Consider the following 13,662-nt stretch of genomic DNA (forward strand, 5'->3'; position numbering starts at 1 on the left):
ACGGGCAGGGATGGCGTCTGCCCTGGCAGTGCCAGCCGCTCCCCGGGCACACGCTGTATGCACCGAGCCAACACAGGTCTGGGGCTTTAGAAGGATCTGTCATTAATTCCTCCCCATTTGCAGGTAACTTCCTTCTGTCAGTAGGGACCGGGTGCTGTGAAACGGCGTGAAATGAAGTGGGATGCTAATGGGATCTCCCATGCGCGTGCAAACCCAGTCCTGTGCAGGCAGTCGGAGCTCAGCACCACCAGAGCTCAGCACCGGGTGCTGCAGACCCGGCTGCGGAACTGACGAACACAGTAGTTCGTGCTGGGGCCAGCCGGCCTCCCCGATCCACTCATACTCCAACGCACCTGGAAAGTCTCACCAAATTATAAATAACCTGCTCACCAAATTATAAATGGGACAGTGTAGCAGTCCCGGCTATTCTGGGCCCTCGGTTATCTCATGGCAAAAAATTCCCAGGAATATTCTGCAGTTGTTGCTAACAGATGGACTAAATAATTTCTCTGGGAAGGAAAGCATCCACTGATACCGTTACATTTTTCCTCTAGATCCCATCTAATGCCGAGGCTGAAAGAATCGCGCTCCCACGAGTCTTTGCTCAGTCCCAGTAGTGCTGTTGAGGCTCTGGATCTCAGTATGGAGGAAGAAGTGGTCATCAAGCCAGTCCACAGCAGCATCCTGGGACAAGACTATTGCTTTGAGGTAAGGAGCCTTTCTGTCCGTCCCGGGATGGGGGACGGACACCTGATGGGGCTGTCTGGGGAGCCAGGTGTGGGGTTGCATCTTGGGCCGTTCCTGCCACCTGATGGGGCTGACTGGGGAGCCAGGTGTGGGGTTGCATCTTGGGCTTTCGCTTTTATAAAACGTTTCTGCTCTGAATTGCTACACAGAGACCGTTTCATAAGCAGAAAATTACTTCCACCTTTCCACGGAGGATCAGAGCAGTGAGCTCTTTGCCTTGTAACCGTTGTCGCAGCAGAGCTTGCTGCTGGCACCGGTGCTGAACTACTTAAGGCTGTGTATTAGCAGAGCAGAAATTTGTGGTTATGTTCATACAGATATCGAAAAGTGCTAATCCCGACTCAGTGTTCACAAAGACATTACACGTGGTCACAAAGATAGCCTACTGTTGTCAGTGGGAGTGTTGAGTACTTTGTCTAGAAAACTGAAGCTCCACTTGTTTGGATAAATAGAAAAATCTGTGAATATTTCAACTTTTTTTAACATCTGTTATGGCATGTGGTTAGGTCTGTACTAGCAGGAGGTGGTAGGACACATACAAACCAGGCTGTAGTTGGATAATTCAGTGTAGTATGTCTTGGGAATCATTTGTCCTGCATCATGGATGGCAAAGCATTACTGCTTATGGCAGTGGCTGGATATAGAACTGGGAAATGGTTTTCTTACAGTAGTAAGATGGTCGATACTTGCGTTTCTGGAAGAGAAGGTAACCTGTTTGTACTTGGACACAGAAGAGCAGATAGACCCTGTATCCATGGTTGGATCGTACTGCAGGGGGGTGATGGGGCTGCAGGCCTTTCTTGGGTGGGCAGTGCTAGGTGCAGTCGGCCTTGGCAATGTCCAAGAGGAGCCAGACTGGAGAGATGAAGAGTTTGTTTCTTTACTGAAATTAGCACACTTGGAAAGAAATGAGTTAAAAGATCCATTTCTTAAAATATAAACAGGTAACACAAAAACAGTCTTACAAAAAATAGCCCCAAACATAAACTCTGAAGTGGGCTGAGGTATAAATTTTCCAGTGCTGTTCATTCTCTGTAGAATTGAGCAAGTGTGGCAGGTCAGGAGAACAGTTTTGTAAATTATATGGCCTCTATTACATTCCACTCAAGAAAGATAAAATGAAGCTAGATGGAAAATAGATGTGACATCCATAATATAAGAGTTGTTTACCAATTCTGTTCAGCGCACAAGAGCAGAGGAAGGGATATGAACAGTACTTGTAGAAAGTTGACTAAGAGGGAAATTACACAAGTCATGCACTTGTAAGAAGGAAGAAAATTTTATTTCTAAGTGCGTTGGATAAAGAAGAGTCATACAGAAAAAAAGAACATGTTAATTGCTGTTCTGCAAATCCTGCAGAGGAAAGGAAGAATGCCAGAAAACAAAAGGGACATTGATTTGTAACTGACGGTTACTCATCAACAAGCTCCAGTGGGAAGGACTGAGGTGAGAGCTAAATGGCGTATTGTGTTAATGCGTTGGTCTTGTATCTCCAGAGAGGCTCTTTCAAATTTGGAGTGAGGTCGGCATTGAAACGAGTTTGCAGCTCTCCCAGGATCCCTGGTGGGTAGCAGGCAATGACCACAATCCCCCGTGCACTTAGGTACAACTGATGGAAGCAAAGGGTTGGCGTTGCCCTTGGGCAGCGCAGGGCTGGAGGGACGAGCCTGGGTGCCCGGGCAGAGGAGCGGCGTGTGCTGGGACGGGCTGGGCGGCTGCTGCTGGCCCCTCCGCACCCCCGCGTGCATTGGCACAGACAACTTTATCGCATGGTTCTCCGTGTTGGGCAATAGTGAAAGCCGAGCGACAAAACCACACGAGCATCTTCTCCTCCTCAGGGCTTGACTGTTGCCTTCAGTTATTGCTGTGTCCTGAGGGTCCCGTCTGTGGCCTGTGGTCCTGCGTGGCTTTATCTGAAAGTACAGGCAAGACTTGGCAAAGACTGCTGCCGCCTTTCAGTGGACGCTCAGCGAAGAGCAGTAAAACCTGTAGTGGTTCCTGTGGCCTGGAACTGGGAAAGCTCTGGTTGAAATCTGCACGAGGCTGAAAGGAAAACTGAAGCTGGTGGCCAGGAGCCGTGACACTGCTGTGTGTGGGAACACTGAAGAGTGAGAAGCTCAGCTGATGTCCTGGAAGAGGAGCCCTGACGAAGACATGTCAAGGGAGGAGTTGCTGCCAGAGTCAGGGAGACAAGGGGAACCAAGACATTTTCTGCACAGTGGATTGCGAAGGTGCTGGGGGTTAGTAACGGTGCCTTGTCCCTGCACTCTGAGGCTGTTGTGGATCTATTCTCTAGGGAGATCTGTCAGGAACGGCCAAGTTTGCTGTCTCAAATTGAGAAGCGAAGCGTTGCTGTTGTTGGGCAGTGCCAGCCTTACGCTGTTCTTAACTGCCTTCTCCTTGCGGTGGGGTGGTCGGGCAGTGGACACTGCCTGGGAAGCTGCTTCCATCACCAGCTGGCTGGTGTCTGTTCTCATTTGGGATGTTGGTGCTCGGTTGGCCGGGCTGGCTCAGCGTGCTCTTTGGGGTCCCTCACCAACAACAGCGTGCAGCAGCTTTTCCAGCAGCTGATTGCGGTCCAGGCTGCCCAGCACGGGCATGCGAGGTACACCGTGCCGCAGGTCCTCCTCCACCGAGCCGCAGCAGCGGCCTCGTGGCTCGGAGAACAAGACGGCAGGATTTGACATGGCTGCAGATGGAGTCATGCTGAAGAGGGCAGGTTCAGAGAGAGAACTGGCAGCGCACCCAAACGGAGACAAAAGCAAGAGGTGCCAAAGCCATCTGCAGTGGGGAAAAAACCAAGTGGCTGGTTTGGAGGGAGCTGGCTGTGTGAAGGTATAGTGCAGTTGTTTCTCTCCTTAGCACGACTGACCTGCAGTAAGACGTGCCAAGCTGACTGCTCAGCTCTGCTCCCCCTCAGCTGGGCTCTGTGGGGGGTAAGGAGAGTCAGCAGTAATGCAGTGCTTTTTGAAATGCTGCATTTGGCTTTTTCTGCTTATTTAGTTCTATAAAACGTGCTTTTTTCTGACTTGCTGAGTACTTGGCAGTTGGTATTTACTTGTTTTCTTCATTGATTTTCTTAAAAAAGTTACTCAACGTTATCTTCTTCCTCCTTATAAGACTTCCCAGTCAGCATAATCATCTAATGCCACTGCACATGCTGCCGGTGCCAAATACACAGTGGGCATCTTAGTCCAGCAAAGGGGACTCAAGTGCAGGCTCCCAGAGCCTGTTCCTGGCTCTGCTGTTTGTGGGGCCCTGGTGACTTGGGCAGGCAGGGCAGTTAGGACTGAAGGGCTGTTACTGTCTTGGCAGACCAAAGCCTCGTCCTGTTGCACAGCTCGTGTCTGGGCTATCGCAGGACGTAGCTGGGGGATGCGGAGCAGGAGAAAGAAGAAAAGGCTGCTGGGCTGTGCTTGCTCCACTACAACTGAAACCGCGTCGCCCCATCCTGGCCTTGCCTGAGCAAGGGAGAATGCAGTGGAGCTAAATTTAGCTCCACTAAATTTAGTCCAGCTGTGCAAATGTTCGCCGTTGCTCGCGTGGCCCTTCAGGCGCCCTGAGCGGCCGTCGCGGGGCTGCAGGGCTGGCCCAGGCAGCGCCGGTTTGCCCTTCTGCACTTGGTTATGGTGGTGTTTACCAGCTTGGAGCCTAACTTTTCCTCGTAAAATCTTTTGAGCACTTTGAGTGAAGCAGCTTCAGTAACTCAGTTGCCACCTTCTGTCGTTACTCCGGTGAGATTCCTTCAAGTGTACTTTGAGGAACCCATGCTGTACCTAAGACATTCTTAAAATGACAAGATTTTATCTGACCTAAGGGATCACCCATCCGAGGACTGTGGATAATGAATGTGAATAAGTAACATTTTAGAAATTAATGAGTTTTATTAATTGAGTTTATCTTGTATGTTAATAGTATTCTAGCATATCCAAAATCTTGACGAGACCAGAATACTCTCTTTATCAAGATAATTAGTATCTCATGAAGATCATTAATGCCATATGATGTTTAGGTCAGAGCTCAAAGCTGGGATGTTACTGCAGATCTGGGGAAAATTACATTTTTGGTCACACATGGTAGATACGACCTTCAACTCCCATCAGATGAAGAGGGCTTCATGTCTGACACGTGAGGAGTTTCCCCTTCTCTCACTTAAGTATGGCAGTTACAGTTTTTTAGGTTTTGAGTGATTAGTTAATCGGTAATTGTTTTAGAACTGAATCATAAGTTTTACCATGATAACTCAATGATAATATGTTGACTTAAGTGTGGCAAGAAAATATATTAGATATTCAACTTAACAGATAGCTGGTAAAAAACCTAACATTTAATTAACAGATTCAGTAGAAGGACAGCTAAATTGCATGCTTATTTATTTGGATATGAATCCTTTAGGCAGCTGAGGGATCCATGTGTGTCACCAAGGAGAACTTGTCCTTAAGAGAGCATCTTTCAACAGCAATCAAAGAAGTCATGATTCTCTTTTATGGAAGAACTTCCAGGTTTCCTACCAAGTTCTCTAGATCCAAGAACATCGTTGTCAAATGCATTTGTACACCAAATTCCCGTCAAAACAAAAGAGCGAAACAAAAAGCTAGGTGAGAAATGGCATTTGAGGAAATGGACTAATGGGACAGTTTCCACCTTTATTAACTGATTTCTAAGCAATCAGTGGGAACCGAATTTTGTGAACCTTAGTCAGAATGTCAGTGGGACAGCGTGGGGTACAGTGTAATTCCCAGTGTGGGGTACGGAAACCTAGCCCTAACACCTGCAGGGCAGTGTGGCTATACCAGTAGTGTCAGGACTTTGGTGGTTTGGACTTGAAAATGGATTATTTTGAGTCTTCCGCAGCTGAATTAGATGGGCCAAATAAGACAGGGCTAAAGTTCTGAATTGTTAGGTTCCTGTCTGAAGGACGGTTTTGAAGCCTTAGAAATTCACATCGATCAAGCAACTAGGGAGCTGTCTGGAGCAGTGCTCGTTCGCTGTGCATCTTCCGTGTTACTTCACTGTAAGTTCTGTTCTTAAAAACTGTCACTAAGTGGTACTTCTGGGGTCTTTCTGTTTGTAATTCAGTGTTCAGACGGCACAGCACCACGTCAACAGTAATGCAGCCGTGTGTTGCTTCTCTTTAGGTGTCGTTACCAGTCAGGTGTACAGCTATGCTCGGCTTGCATGCTGTTGCAGGAACTCTTCCTGAGAAAAGGATCAAGAGGCAAAACTGCCATACCCTCTGGCAGAGCGAGGCATAGGGTCCACACGCGGTGGACTCGGTCTTGCAAGTGACACATCTCTTGTGCCACCAGAAGTCCGTTTGTGACAGTTCAGGGACGGAGGTTCACATGAGCATCTGCAGCAGCAAACAGGAGGTGAAGCAGGCCAGATTTGTAATGGGAAACTTTGAAGAAGCTGGAAATACACTGAAGTGTGAAAGGATGCTGAAAAGATCATACTACTGTGCCTACTAATACGGAGTGTTCTTTTCTTGGAAATAGAAGATAACTTGTGCTCAGAAGAATATATAGTTTTACAGGAGAGACGATGAAAGCATGTAAGGACAGGGAAGAGTGTCTGCCTGAAGTAGAGAGCTTCTGGGATATCAAGGGTTGCATTTGCTGTGTGAAGACAGGATAGGCCCCTTGTCATTTTGTCCTGGTTAGAAGATGTCTCTGTTCAAAGGCAGGGATGTGTTCAACTCATCATTGAGGTTAGCTAATGACAAATCTCAGCAAGTGCCAGCTCTGCTGTAAGAACAGGTTAGGCTTCTGAGAGATACATGAAATTAAAGGAGATTGTGTCTCCCAGAAGCAGATAACCCGGTGTGCAGTGTGTAAACACAAACACTGTGAGATGATAAAGTACTCAGAAATAATTCTGCAGCTTGAGACTGGCGGAAGTGAAGCTCAGAGGGGAGTCATTTGAAGTACTAGCCAGATCCACTTGGCCTGCAAGCAGAGATGTACATAAAGAATATTACTGGACATCACCAGATGCAGCAAATGCAAAGAAGGGCAGAGCAGCTGGCGGAGGCTCTCTGGCAGCGCAGGAGTTCTGGTACCACGGTCGTGGTCTGTCAGCTTGCCAGCAGGGCCTGGAGGAGAGAGCGGCTTTGGGGATACGTGTACATGAGAAGACACAGAGAACCATTGGCCTTTAAGACCTTGATGCCGAGGAAGCTCGGTGTGGTGGATAGGAAGAAATGTTCGGTACCTGTTATCCTGGGGCAGTGGGTGCTTTGGTGAGCTCTCAACAGGGTTGAGCTTCCATGTGGTCACAGGGATGTGATAAGGAATGAGGGGCGTTTGCACCACTGGAAACGTCACTGCTCCGAGTGTGCTTCTTCAAAACCTGGCTATGAAATCCCAATGGCCAGAGAAGGTCACACAAACACTGCAGAAAGATCCCTTGGAGTGATACTGGACGCGTGAGAGGTGAGAGGAGGGCGCAGCAGCACTTCACGGGCCATCTCCAGGTCCGGGAGTCCCAGCCGGGTTCTCCCCAGCTGGGGAGCAGGTGCTGTGAGCACCGGAGTGCCTCCGGCCGGGCTGTGAGCCACAGCTCTTACTGCTGCCAGGACTGTGGTGTATATACTTGGCCCCAAGTTCTTCACAGCATGGTCTTCAGAAGCAACAGGACACGAAGGGGGAAGGTATGAAGCCAGCCTTTCTGGGCCTGATGTTCTGCTGAAAACAAGGACTGGGTTGTTACTATTGCAAGCTTTGGGCTGAATCTGGAGGAATGCCAAGCGATTGCAATTTATCTTTAGTTCATCTGAAGATTTGCACTCTCTCAGTTGTGGAACTTGGTGGTTTAAAGTGTTGCATGCATGGGGCCCATTATCTAGTGTTTTCTGGTGTGGAAGAGGAGAAGTAATTGGAATTTGCTTCTATGATTATTTCTGTGACATACAGAGTTGCCCTGTTTTTCCGCTAGCCTTAGGGGCTGTTGCTTCATGCTTGGGTAAAGCTGTTTACTTAAAAGAAAAAATAAAAATCCAGTAGCATCTTTCCTAACTCCCCCTCTCCCCCGGAAATCACAGTCTGCAGTGTGCTGGTCAAGACATAATCCTGTTCCTTTCCCTGTAGGTGACGACTTCATCAGGAAGTAAGTGCTTCTCGTGTCGTTCTGCAGCAGAGCGAGATAAATGGATGGAAAACCTGCGGCGTGCCGTGCACCCAAATAAGGTAGTGGCTTTGAGGAATTGCCTCTGTTATAGTTCAGTTCCTCGTTATTACATTTTATAGCCCAGTGCATAGTAGCAGCAGGGGACGTATTGTCATTTTAGTGAGTAAGTGTAACTGTGGGTCAGCCTTTTTCCATATTGCTTTCTTCCACAATTATATTTACAGGCAAGTGCCAATTATTTCTTCCCCTCTTTTCTCAGCACATGCTGCTTCAGCTGTTGCTGAGAATGGATCAGACCTGAAGGATCTGCAGTCTTGCTCTATTGCTGATGATACTTGCCACTTATGTAGGACTTTCCACCTCCCAAAAGCTCTGGGACAGATGTCAGGTAGTTGCCAGCAAAGTTGCAAGACTGAATAGTCGAAAGAGTTCACATACCACACTTCTGCCTCTGGTAGTACTTGTCGTGTCTGCTTTAGCGATGGAGAAACTCAGATGCCCATTGCAGCGAGTTCTCTGAGGCGACAGTGGAATGTAGCTTTGCCTTCTCAGTCAGTTGAGGTGACAGAATCATCCCCTCCGGGATCTACAGAAACAAATCCTTCTCTTCACTAGAACACAGGGACACCCAATATGCGGTTTTATGGCTCACTAAGTACAACCTAAAATAAAGTCTACAGCTGCTTTTCCTTCTCTGCACTAGAGTTAGTTAACAAAGATTGATCAGACTAATCAGCTGCAGGATTTCACAACTGATGAGCTCAATCAACAAGTCTTTTTCCGCTGATCAGAGAAGACACAAATTATGGGATCCTGTGAATTCATTCCTGGCATCAGAGCCATGTAACTGTGCATACAAGTTAGGTCCAGGCCTGGCGGCTTGCTGAAGGAGCCCTCTGTGTCAGAGTTTATTGTTCCCAGCGCAGTGCCAAATGTCAGTATAAAAGATTCCCTTCAATATCGGAACGGGAGCAGCGGAGGGGAGAGGTGGACTTCTGCCTCTAGCAGCATGTTCCTGCACGTGGAGTTCAGCGACTCCAGTACTTTCTGAGTGCAGCAGCCTGGTAGTAATGATCTGAAAGAGCTGTGTGAGGTTTACGTGGTCACACTTGCCGTGAGAAAAGTCCCGGGAATGTGAGTTGGGGCTGGGCACATCACTATGGCTTTGAGATGCAGTGTTCGGTGGAAATTCATTTGGAAGCGTGCCCTCATCTCAAAACATGCCATTAACTGATGGCTAACTTTCCATCTTTGTTTGAGTTCATAGACAATAAACTCTCAGTATCTGACTTGATATTTCTGTCAGGAATTCAGTGTTCTTGTATAGTTCCTGTGTGTGCTTCCTGAACCTACAGTATCCCATTGTGGATTTCCAGCAGAAATGTTCCTGCCCAGACTCCGAGGCTGAGCAGAGTAAGCCGTCGTTGCTGTTTCAGTGAGGGGTTTCCAAACAAAACAGGTTACCGCAGAATCCTAGCAGTGGTTCAGCTGCGAGTGCTTTATCTTTCGAGTCACTCCTGCAATAAATGCCCCTGGATGTTCTTCCAGGATGAGGTCAGCATCACTGGGGAGCTCTTAAAGATCCACAGTATCCTTTGCTCCATTATTATTTAAAAGATATCCAAGCCAAATTTCTATTTCTGAATTGTAATGATTCTCCTGTGGAACTCACTCTGTCTCCCATAATTCCTCTCGATGTTTTAGTGGGGTACTCTGGACTTCTGCCCTAAAATATCGTGAGGTTTTGTAAATGCCTCTCTCCCTGCCAGAGGTGGTTGCGTTCCAGCCATGGATGAGGTGATCCCTGGGTGTGTGTTCAGATCCTTTTATTGTTGCTTTGTTACAGTGAAGAAAATGTACTCCAGTGCTGCTGTAAAGCAGCTGTACTAAAAAAGGAGGTGGCTGTGAGATACCTGTAACATAGCTTCTGTTTTGCAAAAGCCATTAATGATCGGTGAGGTTCTTTTGGTTTCTTAGGGGCCCTCTTGGCAGTGAATGGGAAATGGTACATTTATGATTTGGAGGGGTTTTATCTTCCTTGTTCCTTATATTAATTGGCACCAACAGATATGGAGAGCACGGTGATATTTGGAAAATTAACATAAGTAGTGTTATTATGCAAATTCCTGAGAGCCAGTATTTCCTTAAAATAAAATGTAATTAAGTCTTTGCTCATTTAGCACATCCGAAATAATTAACTCATATCTCCAGTTTTGTTGTGCTTGGCTTTGTGGTTTTTTTATTGACCTTTTTTTCTTTGCATCTTTTTTTCAGGACAACAGCAGAAGGGTAGAGAATATGTTAAAGTTATGGATTATTGAAGCCAAGGACCTGCCAGCTAAGAAAAAGTACTTGTGTGAATTATGCCTGGATGACGTTCTTTATGCACGAACTACCTGTAAATTGAAAACTGATAATGTATTTTGGGGGGAGCACTTTGAATTTAATAACCTCCCATCGCTCAAAAACATTACGGTGCACTTATACAAAGAGACGGACAAGAAGAAAAAGAAGGACAAGACCAATTTCATTGGACAAGTTAACATCCCTGTCAGCTCTGTCACGGGCCGGCAGTTTGTAGAGAAATGGTACCCAGTGGTCGGCCCCAACCCCGGTAAGGGCAAGTCCCCGGGGCCCATGATCCGCATCAAGTCACGCTACCAGAGTATGAGCATTCTTCCCATGGAGATGTACAAAGAGTTTGCTGAGTACATCACTAACAATTACATGGTGCTGTGCTCGGTGCTGGAGCCCTCGCTGAGCGTGAAGAACAAAGAGGAGATGGCGTCTGCACTGGTGCACATCCTGCAGAGTACGGGCAAGGCCAAGGTAAGACCCTCCGTCATCCGTACCGTCCCACCAGAGACCATCAGGAGCAGACTCCTGTGTTGGGCTTTGGAAATCACCACCTCAGCTGGGCTTCAGGCCTAGCCATCATTAATAGACTCTGATTTTGCTTTTAAGTACAAACAAGTTGGTAGCATGTGCAGTGCAAATTACTTAATTAGCAAAGAGGTCACTAGGACCACAAGATACCAACCGCGTCATTTTTCTCTTCTTATGGAGGCTCAGGGACCAGGCTCTTACTTTATAAACAGGCACAAATGTGAAAGTAAGCAAGAAGGCAGTTTTCAGGGATGAAATGTAAGCAATGCTGGCTTGCGCTAAGGTATTCCTGTGGGATCCCAGCAGTTCCCCGCTCCGCTCCCTCCCTGTCACCGTGCTGCTGCGCTGAGCACCCAGCACCGTGGGAGCCGAACGGGAGCAAATAGCGTCTTGAGAATTTCGAAGCAAAATCCGCCTGCGGGCACGTGTATCTCTGAATCAGCTCTCAGTCTTCAGGGTCTGTCCCGATGCTTTTGGAAGGGAGGTGGCGGTGGGGGGGGCGGCAGCGTGGGAAAGCCCAGAGGTCCTGGAGTGCTCCCAGGGCAGTGGTCGTTGGGGGGGTTGATGTTGGCCAACTTGCGAGTGGTGGAAGTTCAGTTTTTGTGGACCTCTTTCTCTGAGCATCCTTCATGGTTGGGAATCCCCCGCCAGGTCTGGGGAAGAAGCAGGTCAGGAGCAGGCAGGGAGTGGGATTTATTCCTGCTTGTGATCTGTGAGGGTACAGGTGGGGTGAGCAGAGCTGGAAACCCCCTTACTGGAGAGCGCAGGCAAGCGCCGAGGTCCCCGGCACGTGGGGCTTGGAGTTGCGTGACCTGTCTGCCGCAGAGCATCCTTCGTCCCCCGCTGGCACGGCACAGCCGTGCTGGGCAGTGCCAGTGCCAGGAGTGCAGGAGCTAAAGCATCAGCCTTTTTCTCTGTTCACGGCTCACTCCGCAGGGCGGAGCTGGGGAAGAGCGAGATGTCCAAAGCTTTTCCAGCGCTGAGGAGACGTGAGCCCCTCACCTGAGGGGGAATCGCAGGGCTCTGCTTCCTCCGCAGCTGCCACTGCTGCCTGGGACCGTGACAGGGTTCGTGGATTAGATTTAGTTACCATCTGTCGAACAGAGAAGTGGCTTGGCCTCCCTGATCGAGTTCAAGGCAGGCAAAGTTCACTGAGAGGATTGCGAGGCCGTGGGCCTGCTATGGCAGAGGCAGAGAAAATAGCTCGGTTAAAGTCTTCCTGATCCCAGGCAGCAGCATCAGACCCCCGGCACGCAGGGGAGGATGGCAGTCCCAGTCCCCTTGGCTGCGTTACCGTCAGTGGGGACAGAAGTGGCTTGGCGACTCACGGCACGTGAAATAACGCTCTGTGGTTACACCAGGAGGGCATCGTAGGTGTCCCTCTCCTCGCTCCTTGTGCCGGGGCTTCGGCGCTGTCAGCACGTGGTTTCTTGGGCACAGCCCTGCCTTCTGCTGGCACCGCTCCTCCCCGCGCGCTGGGGGCCGTGCCGCCCTTCGCTGCGGCTCTGACGGCGCTAGTGCCAGGGCTCTTGTTGGAATGACATTGCCATGAAAGACCCTGTCCGTGGCTTACACTGTTCTGGTGCAAAAGGGCTTCAGGTGTCACCCTGATCTCAGTCACCTTGGATCATGTGCGGGCATGGTGACAGCTGCTGTCACCGCTCCTGCCGTTTCCCTCGTCTCATCGGTACTGGAGAGGCTCTGGAGAGTGCAAGTGTGTTTCTAGACATGTGTCTGCATCAGTGCTCGAGATCCCAGAGGCTCTACGTGGGGGACACAGCAAACAGTAAACAGGCTTGATGAATTTCCCCCTAAAATGGAGCTTCTGCTTTCCCTGCCTGTCATCTGCCATCAGCATTAGCGCAGGGTTTAGGGAGCTGTCAGAGCAACAGGAGTTACTGGAGCATGGGAACCGGGTGGTGCATCCTTTGTAGAGGAGCTGGACAAGCAGAGAAAGGGAAAAGCAGCAATAAGGTAAAAAAACAATGAATGGGAGAGGAAAACCCCACTCACCCCTGCTTGTGTGACATGGGTGCACCCCGCCACCGCTCAGGAAAGCTCCCCTGTGGCTAAGCACCACGACCTCGTGAGGGGACACAGCCACAGGAGACCGGCAGGCTGGTGCCCGGTCTGCACGGGGAGGCTGTGCTGGTGTTGTGGTCCCTGCCCTCCGCCGGGCAGCCCCTCTCAGCCCGCTCCACGGAGAAGGACCGAACAGGAGGAGTTCAAGCGCTTAGAAAGGTCTCATTGCCATGCTGCCTGCTCTCCCTCTCCTTGAGCATCGCCTGGCTGGCCCCTCAGCAGGGCTCTGAGCACCTCCCTGGAGTTTCAGAAACAGAAACAAGCATATTTCTTTTTCCTCCCCAGCCAGTCTGCAGGAGAAACTGTTTGTTTCGTTTTTCTTTTGTTTGTAGGTAAGGTAGGTCTGTATGTGTTTGTTGAGGAAGGCGTGCACCTGCAGGCGGGTCTGGCTCCGAACTGCATCTGGTTTTGATGCTGAGGACACAGTTCCTTCAGCCCAGACTTGCCCAGCCCTGAACGCCTGCTCGTTCGGAGGCGACACCGAGCAGGAAGGTGAAATGCCCACGGCCTGAAGTAGGGCACAGTGGGTTTTGAAATGGGGTTCAGAGCCCGGGAGGAGGAGAACAGATCCCCGTGGGCCGGGAGCCGGCGTGCTGCTGGGTGAGGCGTGGGGCCGGGTCCCAGCCTCTGCTGGGTGAGGACTAGCCCAGCCCGGTGGCAGTGAGCACCCTGCTCCCTGGCATGGGTGTGCAGCGGCCGCGGGGCAGTGGCCCCCTCCTCCAACCTCTGTCCTCCTGTGACCCTCCGAAGCTGGCCCAGGCTGGAGGTGCGTTCCCCGTCCTTGTGCCTTGCCAAGAGCTTTTCCAATCACCTCTTCAG

General features: G+C 49.7%; 1 protein-coding gene across 1 annotated transcript in view; it reads left to right on the top strand.

The window, feature by feature from the left end:
• Window positions 1-552: 552 nt before the first annotated feature.
• The window catches only part of LOC104073164 (disabled homolog 2-interacting protein-like), a gene marked incomplete at its 3' end in the record, with an annotated part of 32,277 nt that continues 19,167 nt past the window's right edge, over window positions 553-13,662 (top strand). The window contains exons 1-3 of the mRNA XM_009572847.1: window positions 553-708; window positions 7,836-7,934; window positions 10,150-10,704. Of these exons, the coding sequence (XP_009571142.1) occupies window positions 565-708; window positions 7,836-7,934; window positions 10,150-10,704 (798 nt within the window). The remainder of the gene's footprint in view (window positions 709-7,835; window positions 7,935-10,149; window positions 10,705-13,662) is intronic.

Source organism: Fulmarus glacialis, unplaced genomic scaffold, assembly GCF_000690835.1.
Source record: "Fulmarus glacialis isolate BGI_N327 unplaced genomic scaffold, ASM69083v1 scaffold7462, whole genome shotgun sequence".
NCBI lineage: Eukaryota > Metazoa > Chordata > Aves > Procellariiformes > Procellariidae > Fulmarus > Fulmarus glacialis.